The sequence below is a fragment of the Staurois parvus genome, unplaced genomic scaffold (assembly GCF_062004578.1).
Source record: "Staurois parvus isolate SC_StPar_1 unplaced genomic scaffold, SC_StPar_1.0 ptg000243l, whole genome shotgun sequence".
In the NCBI taxonomy this organism is placed as follows: domain Eukaryota; kingdom Metazoa; phylum Chordata; class Amphibia; order Anura; family Ranidae; genus Staurois; species Staurois parvus.
The window spans coordinates 16,409,767-16,424,886 of NW_028318039.1; the positions used below are offsets into that span (position 1 = coordinate 16,409,767).

General features: G+C 41.5%; 1 protein-coding gene across 1 annotated transcript in view; it reads right to left on the reverse strand.

Annotated features, from left to right (window-relative positions):
- The window catches only part of UGGT2 (UDP-glucose glycoprotein glucosyltransferase 2), a gene marked incomplete at its 5' end in the record, with an annotated part of 518,844 nt that overhangs the window by 126,228 nt on the left and 377,496 nt on the right, over positions 1-15,120 (reverse strand). Inside the window, 3 exons of the mRNA XM_089680491.1 lie at positions 1,519-1,604; positions 8,988-9,146; positions 14,170-14,359. Coding sequence (XP_089536617.1) covers positions 1,519-1,604; positions 8,988-9,146; positions 14,170-14,359 — 435 coding nt within the window. The remainder of the gene's footprint in view (positions 1-1,518; positions 1,605-8,987; positions 9,147-14,169; positions 14,360-15,120) is intronic.

Genomic DNA, 15,120 nt, shown 5'->3' on the forward strand with positions numbered 1-15,120 from the left:
CTAACAATTGGTTAGTGGCATAAACCATTATAGGCAGTTAAAACCTGTCTACAGCCAGATTAAAGAGATAGAAAGTGAAAGAGGTACTGGTCTTTTTGTGGCTATAGGCATTATACTTACTGTAAATACCAAGACCACCATGGTGACCCCCCTCTCTTCCTTGGCACCAGCCAATCCGTGCACACTGTAATCCCCCAACCCCACCACCACCAACAGTCCCGTGTGTGTTTCCAGAGACAAGCAAGGAGGTGAGTCCAGTCCACACACGCTAAAAACTCCAGCCCCAATAACCTCAAGTGTTGAATCCCCACACACAAGAGCCCCAAAGGGACATGCATCCCCTGAAACCACCCAGTGAGAAAGCCGTCCAACCCAGCAGCACCGCAATTGAATGAGACAGCCATCTGACCCCAAAGTAAATCAATCAAATATTTTCTTTTTTAGCTAAAAAACAAAAACAAAAAACAAACACAAAAAAAACTGTCTCCTAACTTTTTTAAGCTGGCTCCTAACTTTGTCAAGCCCTGGTGGAGAGAAATATATGTATTTTGTTTTGTGGAAAACTTAATGTCAAATGACCATGATTAGCAAAAGCCAATGTACATGGCTTAAAATGTGTGCAAGTATGTCAGTGACTATAAGCGTTCATCTGATGTGAAAAGGTTCACCTGCATTAATATACTACCATAACAAAAACAAACATTTTCAGCATACTTTTGCTATTAAAGATGCTAAGTAAGATTTCAACAGTGAATAGGTTTAATTACAGGGCTGATGAGAGATATGAGTTTTCTTCTTGGTTAGACAAAGGGCAGCGCTTTTTGCCTGAAAACACAAAACCACGCCCCCCCCCCTTCCCCCGGCATCCTGACATTCTCAGGGTTCTCCGATAGCTGCTTAATATACCCCAAAGCCAACAACTAGTGAGAGATGGGTTGTGTTCCACACCGCAGCCTGCCTTCTACCTCAAGGTTCTCCAGTGGATTCCCGGCCAGAGGATAAGCTACCAGCCACTTACCTGACAGGCCAGACCAGCAGCTTACCTGCCAAACTCTGCATCCTGGAGCTACCACACTGGGGACAGCACCACCATAGTGACATGCTTTTATTTCTTCAAATTCAATGAATGCATTATTCTTATTCCTTTTAATTTTTAATAAACAGCCTACAATTAGATGGATGAACGCTCTTCTGTTTATACTCATGAGTTTTCTTCATGTTTCTTTTGACAGAAGCACTATTTTATTTAGTATCATAAGCTCCTGGATTCTATCAACTGTCATACACGGAGGCGTATGAAACACAGGTGATTCATAAACTCACATAACCCATTGAAAGCGTCTGGTGTTAATAAATGTAACACTAAACACAGTGCAAATCATTCTTTTCAAGCAATGTAAAGACAACATTCTTATTTATTAACTGGCATCTTTGTAGCAGACCGATTTAATGTATTCCCATCTGCATCACACACAAAGCCAAGCATTCAGGCAAAAGATTGTCTGCTCGAGTACTCACGAGACTATGTGATAGATATCTTCCGATTTTCCTTTCCGAAGTCTTAACATCCATGCTCCTGGATTTGCCTTCAGTTGAAAGTATCCCTATTGGGTTGAAAATGAGAAGGTTTTAGATTTGTAAAAACAAAACTTGTACTCAAGCTCAGAGAACCTGGATTCTAAACCATAAATCCTTTTTGTTTATTTCTATCCGTACAACATACACATGCACTTTTAAAAAGTTGTTTCAGAATTGGATAGAACCAGATGAAATAGTCAGGTATGCACATAAAAAAAATGGAATTTTTGCACTCGCTGTCATTTCTCTGTGTTCATTGGAGGACACAGCTCTGCTTTAGATGATTACTGACTGGTGGTATATCATCACCTGCAGAAGTAGGATGCGAAGTGCACTGAGAAGAAAAAAAAAAAGTCAGCCCGGGGGCAGCCCCTGTCCACAGCTGTTCACAAATCAGCTACATGGCATAGCAGTGCAAAAAACAATAATATTTAAAAAGAAAAGCTTCAAGCCAGCATCAGCATCTAGGCAGAAGGTGGGGTATAAATTCCTCCAATGAATGCAGAGAAAAGTATTTTCTCTTGTAAAACTCAGTGAATGTTTGAACTGATGACCAAGTGGATACCTAACAACGCTGCGAAACTAATGCTCGATGGTGGCCCAGGATGTACTGTACCTACCACCTTGATTGAGTGTGCTGTGACCAGAAACAATGGTTCTCAGTGCTTGATGGCATACTCTTGCAGGATTGTTTGCTGTACCCAGCATATGATTGTAGCAATCACTGTTGAAAGTCCTTTGCTTGGGCCCACAGGGTCTCTCCTACACAACCCAATCATGGCATTCAAATACACCCCAACTGCCTTAAGTACTCCTAAGGAATGTAAGGTAATTTCCTTATTGTGGACTGGCCTGGGACAGAGAGATGGAAGTATGATACAGAAAGTTGATACCACGTTTGGCAAGGAGTACAGTCTGGGATGCAGGATGACTATCTTTATGAAGCACCAAATATTACAGCTTGCAGGACTATGCTACAGTTTAGAGGACCAGCATGCCAAAGTAATTGCCACCAGAAATGCCACTTACTTTGATAGCACCAACAGCTGATCTTCCAGATATTCTCAAAAAGCTTATTTTTCAGCACCAACAATACTAGGTTAATATCCTAGGAAGAACACAGAAGTCTAAACTGAGGGGCGATGTATATAACTCCCTGAATGATGATGTAGGCAAGTTGCAACAAAAATTGACAACACTGGCCCCCAACTGTGCTTTAGGCTTTACTGCTTAAAGTGTTACTAAACCCAGGACCCTGCATTCACTATATCTGGTTTCCCACAATACAGAGAACATGGGCATGCAATTATTTTAGCAAATATAATCTGCTAAGTACCTTTTGTCATCAGCAGTTGGAGCAGTCTTGTGACTTCTATCAGTGTCCAGCACAGCAGTGGTTAAAGCTTGTAGGATTTTTCATTCTCCTCTGGGAGAATGCAGGACCCTTGACCTCTGTCTTAGGGAAACTGCTCCTTTTCTGAATCTTCCAAGGGCACAGTGCACAAGCAAATTTGACTTTAGAAATGAAGCCCTACAAAATGGCCACTAGGGAATCCAGGAATATGAGCTGGCCCTGAGATGCCTGAGGGTCAGAAAGAGGAACACCAAAACTGGGAAGGATACCACAGACTATGGCTTTCAGGCATTGCAGAGTCACTCAAACACATTCCACAGTTCTGTGCTTCCTAATCTATAATCCCCTCTCGCACACAAGCAGTGGTCTAAATATCCTTTGTAGACTTAAACATATAACAAACAAGATCTGAATCAAAATTGTTCATAGCAATATTAGTGTCCATTTAAAGCAAAAAGTGTGCCAAAAATCAACACCTTAAAAGTGTATTCCCAGTGGTTTCGGATCACTCAGCAAATTTGTTTCACCTTTCATTAGAAGGGGGGTCAAATAGAGCAGTGTAGGCAGGCAGGGAGGTGGATGACTTCCCAGTTTCTTTATTATTCCCTAATTAATCCATTAATCCATTAAGAAAAGCAGGAAGAAAAAAAAAAAAAAAGCTTAATTTAACTTCCTACCTAATGCATTTCATCACACTAGACATCACCAGAAGCAAAGCAAACAAAAAAGAGTATTTGTCCTCCACATCCGCCACAGAGTTTTGACACCCACTTCAATCCTACTGAGCTGCAACAGTGCAGGATTCAGCTCCCAGGGCCTATGGTCCTGGCGCCAGCAGAAGGGGGTAGTGTTGCTTCTTTAGGTCTGTGGTGTCTCCAATCACCAGCAGATAGGAGAAGATAGGTGGTTGTGTCACTTCTTTAAGCCTGCAGTGTTCTCTGAGAAGGCCGGGAACAAGGCAGTTTACAGAAAGTCTAGGGTGGTCACCATATGAGGACCTGAAGATCACAGGCATCCAATATTGCGTTTTGCCCTTGTCCCTTGCACACAGATTTCTCCAGATTATCAGAATATTTTGATATTATGTAGATGAAGATATATTTAAAGTCTTTGCAATTTTACATTGAGCAACATTCTGAAATCTGACTCTCTAATATGCTCTTTTTATACCCAATCATGTTACTGACCTGTTGCCAATTAACCTAATTAGTTGCAAAATGTTTGCCTAGCTTTTCCTTAGTAATACCACTTTGCCAGCTTTTTGTTGCCCCGTCCCAACTTTTTTGAGATATGTTGCTGCCAATTTCAAAATCACCTTTTTTATTTATATAGTGGATTATTGCTGTACATTGATAAATTTTTACAGCCACTATTGTTAGGTCTGACGTCTTATGCGTTTGATTCTGGGCACCTATTAAAAACCCTTAAATCATACAGATAAGAATCCAGCTATTGTTGGTTCTCACTAGATGTGTGTTTGCTGTATACCTTGATCCTTCATGATGTTTTCAAGCCATACAAAATTTTCCTTCCACTACATCAGATCTGCATCACAGACAAGCAGACTTCATTTTGAAGTTTACAGAATTCTGCTTAACCCATTATTTTTTTGAATTTGAGTATACCTACCATTACAAATTTAAGGCGATGGATGCAAACTTTGCGCCCAGTTATGCCAACCTAGCAATGGGTATGGGGGAATATTACATCCATAATAACAATCCCGTTGCCCAGCACATTGTATATTTTGGTAGCTATGTTGATGACATCTTAGTCATCTGGGACAGTCCCTTATCCTCTATAGACCATTTTGCTGAACGCTGCAATATCACATTTGGCTTCTTCTTCACTCATGTTTCCTCTAAAATTTCATTAGCATTCCTTGATCTTCTACTTCATTCCCAAGGGGATTAAGTTACATCCATCATTCACATTAAACTGACTTCAGGCAACTCATATGTACATGCAAAGAGTTGCCATCATAAGATGAGGAAGAAAAGCCAATTCTGTAGGCTGTGGAAAAATTGCACTGCACATGAAGACTATGCTACTCAGAGCCAAATTTTGAAGAAACAGTTTTTAGATAAAAGGTATTTCACAAATTTACTGGATAAAGCCTATTGTTTTTATCTGGACAGACCCATAAATAAAAAAGAAAAAAATATCTCAGGCTGATAATCACATGAGGATCATCACGCAGTTCCAGAGGAACCATAGGTCTATGGAAAACAATTTCTCAAATCAAAACATTAGATCATTCTTTTATGGGCACCTCTACTAGGGCCCCCTTTTTCTGTACAAGCCCAAACTTGGGTATCGCAAGGTCCCCTATCCTTGAAGTAAAACTTCCCAAAGCAAATTGATTGAAGAAACTATTACTTCAAGGGTTAAATGTATTTGAGAATTTAGTGGGGATGTTTAAATGGAAGAAAAAACCCTGTCTAGTCAGTTTGTTAGCCATGTACAAAAACATTTACAGCCAATAGCAAAACATTTCACATAGAAGAATTTTACAGTTGTTCCACCAATTATGTGGTTGTCCCAGCATGGTCTTAATGAAAAATAGAGATCCGTACTATTATCTAACATTTCATACAGGTCCACCCCTTTTTTTCATATTACATGGTCATTTAAACTTTTTCTGTTAGATGCGCCCATCCTTTCATCTTCTCTTTTATTCATATACACATCTAGACTGTTTGGTACATGAATACAGTATCCATTATAAGTAATTAAAAATGTATTTAATATCAAGTGATTTGTTCTCTTCTTATTTCTCCTTATCACATCTTGTTTTTATTCACATTGTATTATTTATTTTTATATTCTTGAGTTTTCATCTATTTACAACATATAGAGGGTAAAATAAGTATTGAACCCATCACCATTTTTCTCCATAAATATATTTCTAAAGGTGCTACTGACATGAAACTCATGCAATCTATACATACAAAGAGACCAAAACAAATAAGTTCAGAAATTAAGTTATGTGTAATAATGTGCTAGAATGGCTCAGCCAATCACTTGACTTGAATTCAATAGAAAATCTCTGGAAAGAACTAAAGATCAGAGTTCATAGAAGAGGCCCATGGAACCTTCAAGATTTGAAGACTATGTGGAGGAATGGGCCAAAATCACACCTGAGCAATGCATGCCAATAGTTTCTCCATACAGGAGGCGTCTTGAAGCTGTCATTACCAAGAAAGGATTTTGTACAAAGTATTAATTAAATTGCAGTTAGCATGTTCAATATTTTTTCCGTGTCATTCCATTTTATTACACAAAACTTAACCTCTTGCCGACCGCGCATAGCCGAATGACGGCTTCACCGCGGCCGGCTAGTTCTGAGTGGACGTCATATGACGCCCTCCCAGAACGCGCTCTCCTGCGCGCCCCAGGGGGCGCGCACCCGGCGATCTCCGTGATCGCTGTGTCCTACGGACACAGCTGATCACGTGATGTGGTGAAAGGCCGATCCCACCGGCCTTTTACCACGTGATCAGCGGTGTCCAATGACACGCTGATCACAGGGAAATGCAAGTGCCGGTTCTCGGCTGCACTTTCCTCACGCTGTCAGATCGTGATGAAAGTACTGCCGAGAACCGGCAGTTGTCAGAGCGGGGATCGGCACCGATCATCAGGGCACTGATGATCAGTGCCCTGATGATCGGTGCCCAGCAGTGACACCCGCAAGTTCCGCCCAGCAGTGCGCCCACTAGCCCCGCCCACCCGTTCCCAGCAGTGCCCCCACCTGTGCCCAGCAGTGCCCCCACCTGTGCCACTCTGCAGTGCCACCTACCTGTGCCCAGAAGTGCCACCTACATGTGCCCAGCAGTGCCACCCACCTGTGCCCACCCACCTGTGCCCACCAGTGCCACCCACCTGTGCCCACCCACCTGTGCTGCCCACCAGTGCCACCCACCAGTGCAGCCCAGCAGTGCTGCCAGTCAGTGCCGCCAGTCAGTGCCCAGAAGTGATGCCAGTCAGTGCCGTCTATCAGTACCCATCATCAGTGTCACCTATCAGTGCCGCCTATCCGTGACTCCTAATTAGTGCTGTCTATCAGTGCCGCCTATCCGTGCCACCTCATTAGTACTGCCTATCAGTGCCCTTTAGTGCTGCCTATCAGTGCCCATCAGTGCTGCCTATCAGTGCCCATCAGTGCTGCCTATCAGTGCCCATCAGTGCCGCCTCATCAACGCAAATCAGTGAAGGAGAAAAAATACCTGTTTGAAAAATTTTATAAAAGAAACAAATAAACTTTTTTTTTTTTTCAAATTTTTTGCACTTTTTTAAATTTATAGCGCAAAAAGTAAAGCGCCCAGTGGCGATTAAATACCACCAAAAGAAAGCTCTATTTGTGAGAAAAAAATGATCAAAATTTCATATGGGTACAATGTTGCATGACCGCGCAATTGTCAATCAAAGTGCGGCAGCGCTGAAAGCTGAAAATTGGCCTGGTAAGGAAGGGGGTATAAGTGCCTGGTAGGCAAGTGGTTAATTTCTGAACTTATTTGTTTTGGTCTCTTTGTATGTATGGTTTGCATGGGTTGTTGCAGATGAGTAGTGAAAATTTCATGGCACCTTTAGAAATATATTTACTGAAAAAAATGGCAACGTGTTCAAAACTTATTTTACCTGCTGTATTAAATATTGTATTTTTTTCATTGTTTTTAATAGTTTTAGTTAAAGCCCATGTATTGTCCCACCAGTTTATATAAGTTATTGCTGGTTCAAAATATTTATAAATTCACAAACGTCACTGGGCTCTGGAATCATGTTTGATTAATCTTCCCATAAATGCTCTCTTTAACTAGAGACCACTCTATCTGGCTTTCCGCAATATAGTGCTGCTGGTTTGAACTGCTCCAAAATGCCGCCAATAGTTTATATTTGTTGAAAAATCCACATTCCCTTTCCTTTGCTCTGTGTCAAGGCGGGTGCGTAAGGTAATTCTGTTGTATGGGCAGAATTAAAATTAGGGGAGGCAAGGTAGAAGAGTGATACCAACTGATAGACCCTTCTGATTCCAGAGGTGGTAATAGTTTCTGAAATAGGTCAGACATAGTGGAGGTGAATTCAGCCTATGTTAAACAGGTTGCATGCAGCTTGCCTGTGAGGGAGCTGGTGTTATGGAGTTGGAGCTTTGTTAGTGTTAGACTCTGCTTCAGGGTGAGGGAACCACTAGTAACTTGACAGAAACTTAGAGTTTCCTTTGGGCCTGCGGTGGACTAACTGCTGCCTGTCCCTTGTGTTCTAGCTCCCAAGCATGTGTAATCTTCCACCCTCTAAGTGAGGGTCTTCCTCTGTGGGGTTCTCCTGCAACAGACATGGATTAAGGGGGTTCAACCTTCTGGTATGAAGACGTTGAAGAAACCCAGACACTAACAGAGTCCAAATGGCTGTTTTCTTCAAACAATCAGCTTGTGTTGTTGGCTGAAAATGGCATGCAGAAGTGTGCATCTAAGAATCTGATAAGCACTATGTCAGTAGCCACAAAGGGATTTTGGATTGGGAGGAGGAACTGCCAAACAGATGATCATACTGGGCATTGCCCATTAGGCCTTTACATCTGTGTCCTATAAACCAGTTGTGTGCACAGCACTGCACTAAGTCTTGTTTAATAGGGATGTAGTGTCTATTACAGAGTCACCAAGACATATACATCAGAAACTGGTATTTAAAGGGGTAGAGGGAAACCCTCTTACCTTATCTACAGCACTGCAGATATTTCGCTACTCGCTACCCTCGAGAGTGGGAAAAACTACTCTCAAAAGAGAAGGAACAAGTCACCTAAGAACACTAGCAAAAATGGAGTCTCCTAGAGTGGGTAGTGTTATATGGGGATACTAGGGAGCAAACTCAGTGAAGCTTTTGCCAGTGTCCAATCACCTAAAGGTAAAGGCATATAAACACATGGTCTATGAATTGATTCCTGTGTCGTGTACTGTACGATAAAGATAACTTTTTTTGCTATGTAAAGGTCTCTTTATATTTTGTATAAAATCTGGTCCACTGAAATATACAGGATTTACTGTACACTTAAAATACTCACCAAATTAGCCATTACAATAGTGTCCACCATAACTGGATAATTTTTTATGCCCAATGTAAACTGGAGTCCTCTTGGTGGTTGTCCAGTAGTCACATCAAAGCAATGTCCTTCCAATAACAAATATTCTAGCTCATAGTGTGCTGTCACAATTCCATCCACCTGGAAATAAACAAAATCTGTCATGTAACTAGCTAATTTTCTAGACAATGATTTTTAGCATTTGGAAGATACTCAGGCAAAGACTCAACATCTGAGTTTGCAAGTAGCCCACCTGTTACAATTCAGGAATAGTTCTCATTTTTACTCATTATGCAACAAGAGAGAAATTTAGTGTTATTAGAAAAAAAAAACATTACATTTAGTGCATGTTCATATGAAGAATATGTTTTGGGCCCAATTCAATCCAACAGCCCTATCAAAAACGTTCTACAATTTATTTTAGAAAATTAGGTTTTTGGTTTTTTTATTCGGTTTATTGTAATTTTAGTTGCGAGGAACTGTACAAAACAGAGCCCCTAGGCATTCCCCAGATCAGGTAGATACAAAAAATAAAAACACAGATTTACAGTCAAACCAGAACAAAATATAACAACCTGAACAAGCCCCGTACTTACTATTCCAAAAAAATAACTGTAGACGCTCTGCAGAGACATATTCGGCCTGATAAAATACAAATGATCGTGGAACTGTCAGTCCACCTCCTCCCCCCCAGATAACCAGTGCACTATATGAAAGAACAATAGAGTGACCTAAACTAGAGTACAGAGGTACAGGTATGCCTAGTAGCCTGTGTCCCACAGTAAATTCTGTCATCGGGTTCTATTAGGGTGGAGGATCAGATGAGTCACCTTGGGTCACAGTAGTAGCCTTGGATTTCAGCCATATGTCCCATACCTTGTTGAACTTATGTGGACACCCCCTATTCATGTACGTTTCTTTATAAAGAGGAATAACCAAGTTGACAAGCAGCTTCTAATAGCTTAGGGTAGGGGCAGATGGAGTTCCCCATTTCAGTACAATGGATTTCCTAGCATTGAACAGGAGTTACCCCAACAATGTACGAACTACTCTGGTAGGGGCCAGGGAGTTGATCAGCCCTAATATGCAAACATCTGCCTGTTGAGGTATAGAGATGGTGGTTAATTGGGTAATAAACTGAAGGGCTCCTGACCAAAATATCTGCAAACGGGGACATGTCCATATCATATGTAAGTAGCGCATTGCATCGCCAACAAGTAGACAGACAATCTGGGTAGAGTTTGCGGAGTCTATGAGGTGTATAGTGTAACTTAAAGAATTTTGAATTGGATGAGTCCGTAGAAAATTATTATGTTGACTAGATTTGGTAATAAGTGCTACATTGCCCTTCGTGTGTATCCTTTTTTTATTTTATCTGGTGGTGTGTTTTTTTTTTAGTCTTCAGAAATGAGACCCATATTTGGCCATTTGTGCTTTCTGTTAGACTTTCTTGAGGCGATTTTTGCTATATCTTCACTCTTTCAAATCAATCTTCCCCATGCCAACAACAAAGGTTATTTTCTTTGGCACAGTCTTGTTTAACCCAAAGGAAAGGATTTATCAGTAAAACTCATGATTCTCACACATTGTCCCCATTACACAGCCAGGCAGGTGACAACCTTATTTCCTGATTTTACTTCTCTACTTTCAGTCTGCTCATAGGACAAAAAACAAGCCAGTGATAAAGTGAACTGTACAGTTGAAATAGGAAATACCTGGATTACCTTCTTGGTTATGCTGTATGATAGAAGAATGTAATTCACAAGACTGGCAAAACAGAATTTTACATCCTTTTGGCAATTTAAACAGTTCACAAATATGTATGTCAATTGTGAGTTTATCAGGGGCATTTTTGTTAAGATTTCTTTTTTTAAATAGTATAGCATACAGAAAATGGCTAAAAACCTGAGCTAGCAGCCCTTGCAGGGGCAGTGCTCAAAACCTAAACAAACAACTACAGTGTGCAGTACAGTGCACAAAGAGCTAATACATGATGGATAGGGTCTCACCCTTAAAATGATAGACTCTTCCTCAGAGAGACAAGCATTGCAGAAAAGAGAGAAAGAGAAAAAAAAGAAACCAATACTGGGTGGGGGGAAAAGAAGTTAATATCCTAATACAGAATACATCAGTAAAAGGAGAAAAAAAAACAGTGCTCATCCAGTGGTAGTGGATGTGGCAATAGCAAGGTCATCTGAGGAACTTTTTTGGAACAGACTTGAATATGGTAGGTATCATGGAATAGAAGTTCACTGGCTGCATTCAGAACTGCATGGTGGGAGGAGAGGATTTTTTCCAACACATAGTTATAGCCTTTCTGGCATAAAGCATCAGAAAACTAAGGTATTTCCACTTTGTCACTGTAGGAATTAAATCCTCCACCAGGCCCAACAGGCAGAGCCTGGTTGCTGGGGTAATGGAGGTCTGGACTGTGGTGTTAATGACATTAAGAACATTTCTCCAGTAACAGTTGCTGGGCAGGCCTACAATACATGGAAAAAGTCTCCAGTTGAGTGGGTGCAGCACCAACAGGCTGGCGAGATTTCATGCTTTATCTTGTACAGCCTGAATGGGGTAAAATAGCCCCAATGAAGAATTTTGAAATGGATAAGTATATCTCTAGTGGACACCAGATGTTTGAAGGGGAAGATGAACTTGTCTGACCAGTCATCTAATTCAGGAACATCCAACGGTCACTTTTGTTTTAAAGCAGACAATTCAGGAATGGCTGCCATAATAAATTGTTGGTACACCACCAAGGTGGTTTTTCCATATCAGGGACCCAGAGCAGAGACTCAAGCTTTCAGTAAGTAAGATTTAGCTGACTTCCAGGAAAGTGGCAACTGAAGGCATGGGAAACCTAAAGGTAGTAAGGAGATATGCTAAATTTAGAGCAGAGAGTATTAAAAGAGAGTAGGTGATGGTCCCAATCATGTGAGTTGAGGAGTGTATAAAAGTGAAGGAGGGAGGGAAAGGGCGGTTGAGCCCCAATGGAGTGTGGGGGGGAGAAGTTGGAGGGAAGGACTCTAAACAGAGGTCAGTCCTCCATTCCCTCAGGGCAGTGTGCATGGACGGAGTGAGTTGGTAAAGAGCTTTGGGTCCTCTATACAGTAAACACTGAAGTGCTTCCAGGGAGTGTAGAATGGCAGCCTCCAATATTGTGGAGGAATTGGGAGTCCTTAGGCTGCAGCCACCCATGTGCCATTACTAACTGAAAAGCTAGAAAGTACTTATGGCAGTCTGGCACAGCTAGGCTGCCCTGAGAGAGCAATCTGGTCAAGGTGGAAAACTTATCTGGGTGACTGAGAGCCCGACATAAAGTTTATAAATAGTTGGATAAGCTTGGTAAAGAAGGACTTGGGGAGCCGTGTGGGGGAGTTTCAGAACAAATATGTAAATTTTGGAAAGACGTTCATTTTAAAAAAATTAATGTGACCAATTAACGAAAGAGGGATGTTATGCCATGCCATCAGTTTAGCCTTGACATCCAGTAGTACAGGGTGAAGGTTAAGAGTCACATAGTTGGTAAGAGAGAATACCAAGATAAGTGAATATACTAATCCACAGTAACTAAAAGGCTCCAGAAATGATGCACTGGCTCTGGGGTCTATTGAAATAAAAGTAATGATTCATGCTAATTGACCCAGAGGTCTGAACTGAGAGAACGTATTCAGGACCTGGTGTGGGAAGGGCCTGCATCATTCAGCAATAGTAAGAGGTTGTCTGCACACCCTCTCCTCCAACCAGCCCACCCGCAGGCCTCAGATTTCTGGAGAGACCTGAAGAGCTTCTGTGATAGGTTCCATAGCCAAGACTGGGATATCTTTTTGCAAATGGAACCCCTAGTTAGAATATAAAAGCTAAACGATAAACTGCTGGAATAAGAGCATAACTCCTTGCAATGTTAACCTCTGCAATCCCCTGCACAACAGAAATCAGGCTGAAACTCTATGGAGAAATTACTATCAACTGAATTTTCAGGCACTGGGGGCTAGCTGAAATGGCGGTGTTTAACCAGTTCCCGACCGCACTATAGCCATAAGACGGCTACAGTGTGGTTGGCTAGTTTTGGGAGGGTGTCCATTGACATCCACCAATAACTGCATGCCCCCCTTGGGCACACACCTAAGGACACAGTTGAACATGGACCCTGGTAAAAGGCCAATCAGAGCAGCCTTTTACCATGTGATCAACTGTGTCCAATTACAGCTTATTACAATGTAAATAGGAAATGTCGGTTATCGGCAATTTACTCCTCATGCTGACAGCACGTTAGGAGAGCCTGTAAGTGGCATTTCTCGGAGGGGACATCTGTACTGATCATCAGTGCCCTGCTAATCAGTGTAGCCCCATCAGTGCAGCTAATAGTGCCCATCAGTGCTTGCTGTGAGTGCCCATCAGTGCCCTGTATCAGTGCTGGCTATCAGTGCCGAGCAGTGCAGCCTCATCGGTGCAGCCCATCAGTGCCCATCACTGCCGCCTATCCGTGCCCATCAGTGCCGCCTATCAGTGCCCATCAGTGCAACTTCATCAGCGCACATCATTGAAGGAGAAAAATCATTTACAAAACTTTATAACAGAAACTAAGAAAAACTTTTTTTTTTTCAAAATTTTATGTCTTTATTTAAAAAAAAATTAAAAACCCCAGTGGTGATTAAATACCACCAAAAGAAAGCTCTATTTGTTAGAAAAAAAAAAAAAAGATAAAAATTTAGTTTGGGTGCAGTGTTGCATGACCTTGCAATTGTCATTTAAAGTGCAACAGTGCTGAAAGCTGAAAATTGGCCTGGGCAGGAAGGGGGTAAAAGTGTCTGGTAGGCAAGTAGGTAGGCAGCTTACAGAACAGTATAATTTTTATAGTTCAGTGAGGTTACAACTGAAGAAAGCTGAAAAGCTACAACAGGCAGTGGTAGCATCACTTTCTTGGCCAAGCAATGTTCCATAGGTATGAGTTACAAATGCAGTTGAAAAAGAATTTTGGCAAAAAAAATAGTTCACATACACAAATTTCAACTATGTATTCTGTTCAGTTGGAATGGGGCTGCAGGTTTTATGAACAGTACTAACTAACAAGTGGTTGTGCAGTTATTCAAAGAGTAACAAATTGACACAAGAGGAAATTCACTAATCACCATTACTGGGACAATGAAATGTGGGCACTTACATCTTGCAGATGTATGTTATCCAGATCACAGGAACTGTGTACAACTTCTACCAGCCAGCTCTCTGGGGTTTTCATGTTCAGAGTTAACAGAGATGACTCAGGCATATCTAAGAATTTTGCTGAAGGACCTGAAGAGAGGCTGTTGTTACTGAAAAACGTTAGTTCTGGCTCGAGCACAAGTCGATAGAAACTGAAAGAAAGAAAAAATAAAGTTACAAAAAACAAAAGGAGTGGCTGCAAAAACCATCAGTTAGAAGGAAACTTCACTTCTCTCTCCAAATGTTCAATACGTACTGTAATTACTATATGCATACACTAGGTTTACAGACACGTGCAGGATTTTTATTTCACAAGTATATATAAATCTGACCAATGAATGTTCCTGGTTGTTTTGTCATCCCCTAGACCAGTGGTCTCCAAACTGCGGCCTGGGGGTCAGATGCGGCCCTTTGCTTGCCTCTATCTGGCCCTTGGAACACTATTCCTCTAACGGAAACCAATGATGAGGCACCATTCCTCCCCACTGTCACCAATGATGGGGCATTATTCCTCCCACTGACACCATCCCTAAGGCACTATTCTTCCCACTGATACAATCGCTGGGGCACTATTATTCCCACTGACACCATCGCTGGGGCACTATTACTCCCACTGACACCATCGCTGGGGCAATATTCCTCCTGTTAAAACCAATTATTGAGTACGGTTTCTACTGTTAAAACCAATGATGGGGAAGGGTTTACTCCCACCTATGGAGAGGCATTTTCTACTCACACTGGCCACAGTCTGGCCCCCCTAAAGTCTGAGTGACATTAAACTAGCCCTTTGTTTAAAAACTTTGGAGACCTCTGCCCTAGACCTATGACAAATCTCTGGATTCAGAGCACTGTTATGTCATTATAAACATAACATAATGGAACAAATAAAAGGACACATATATGTACTCCTTTT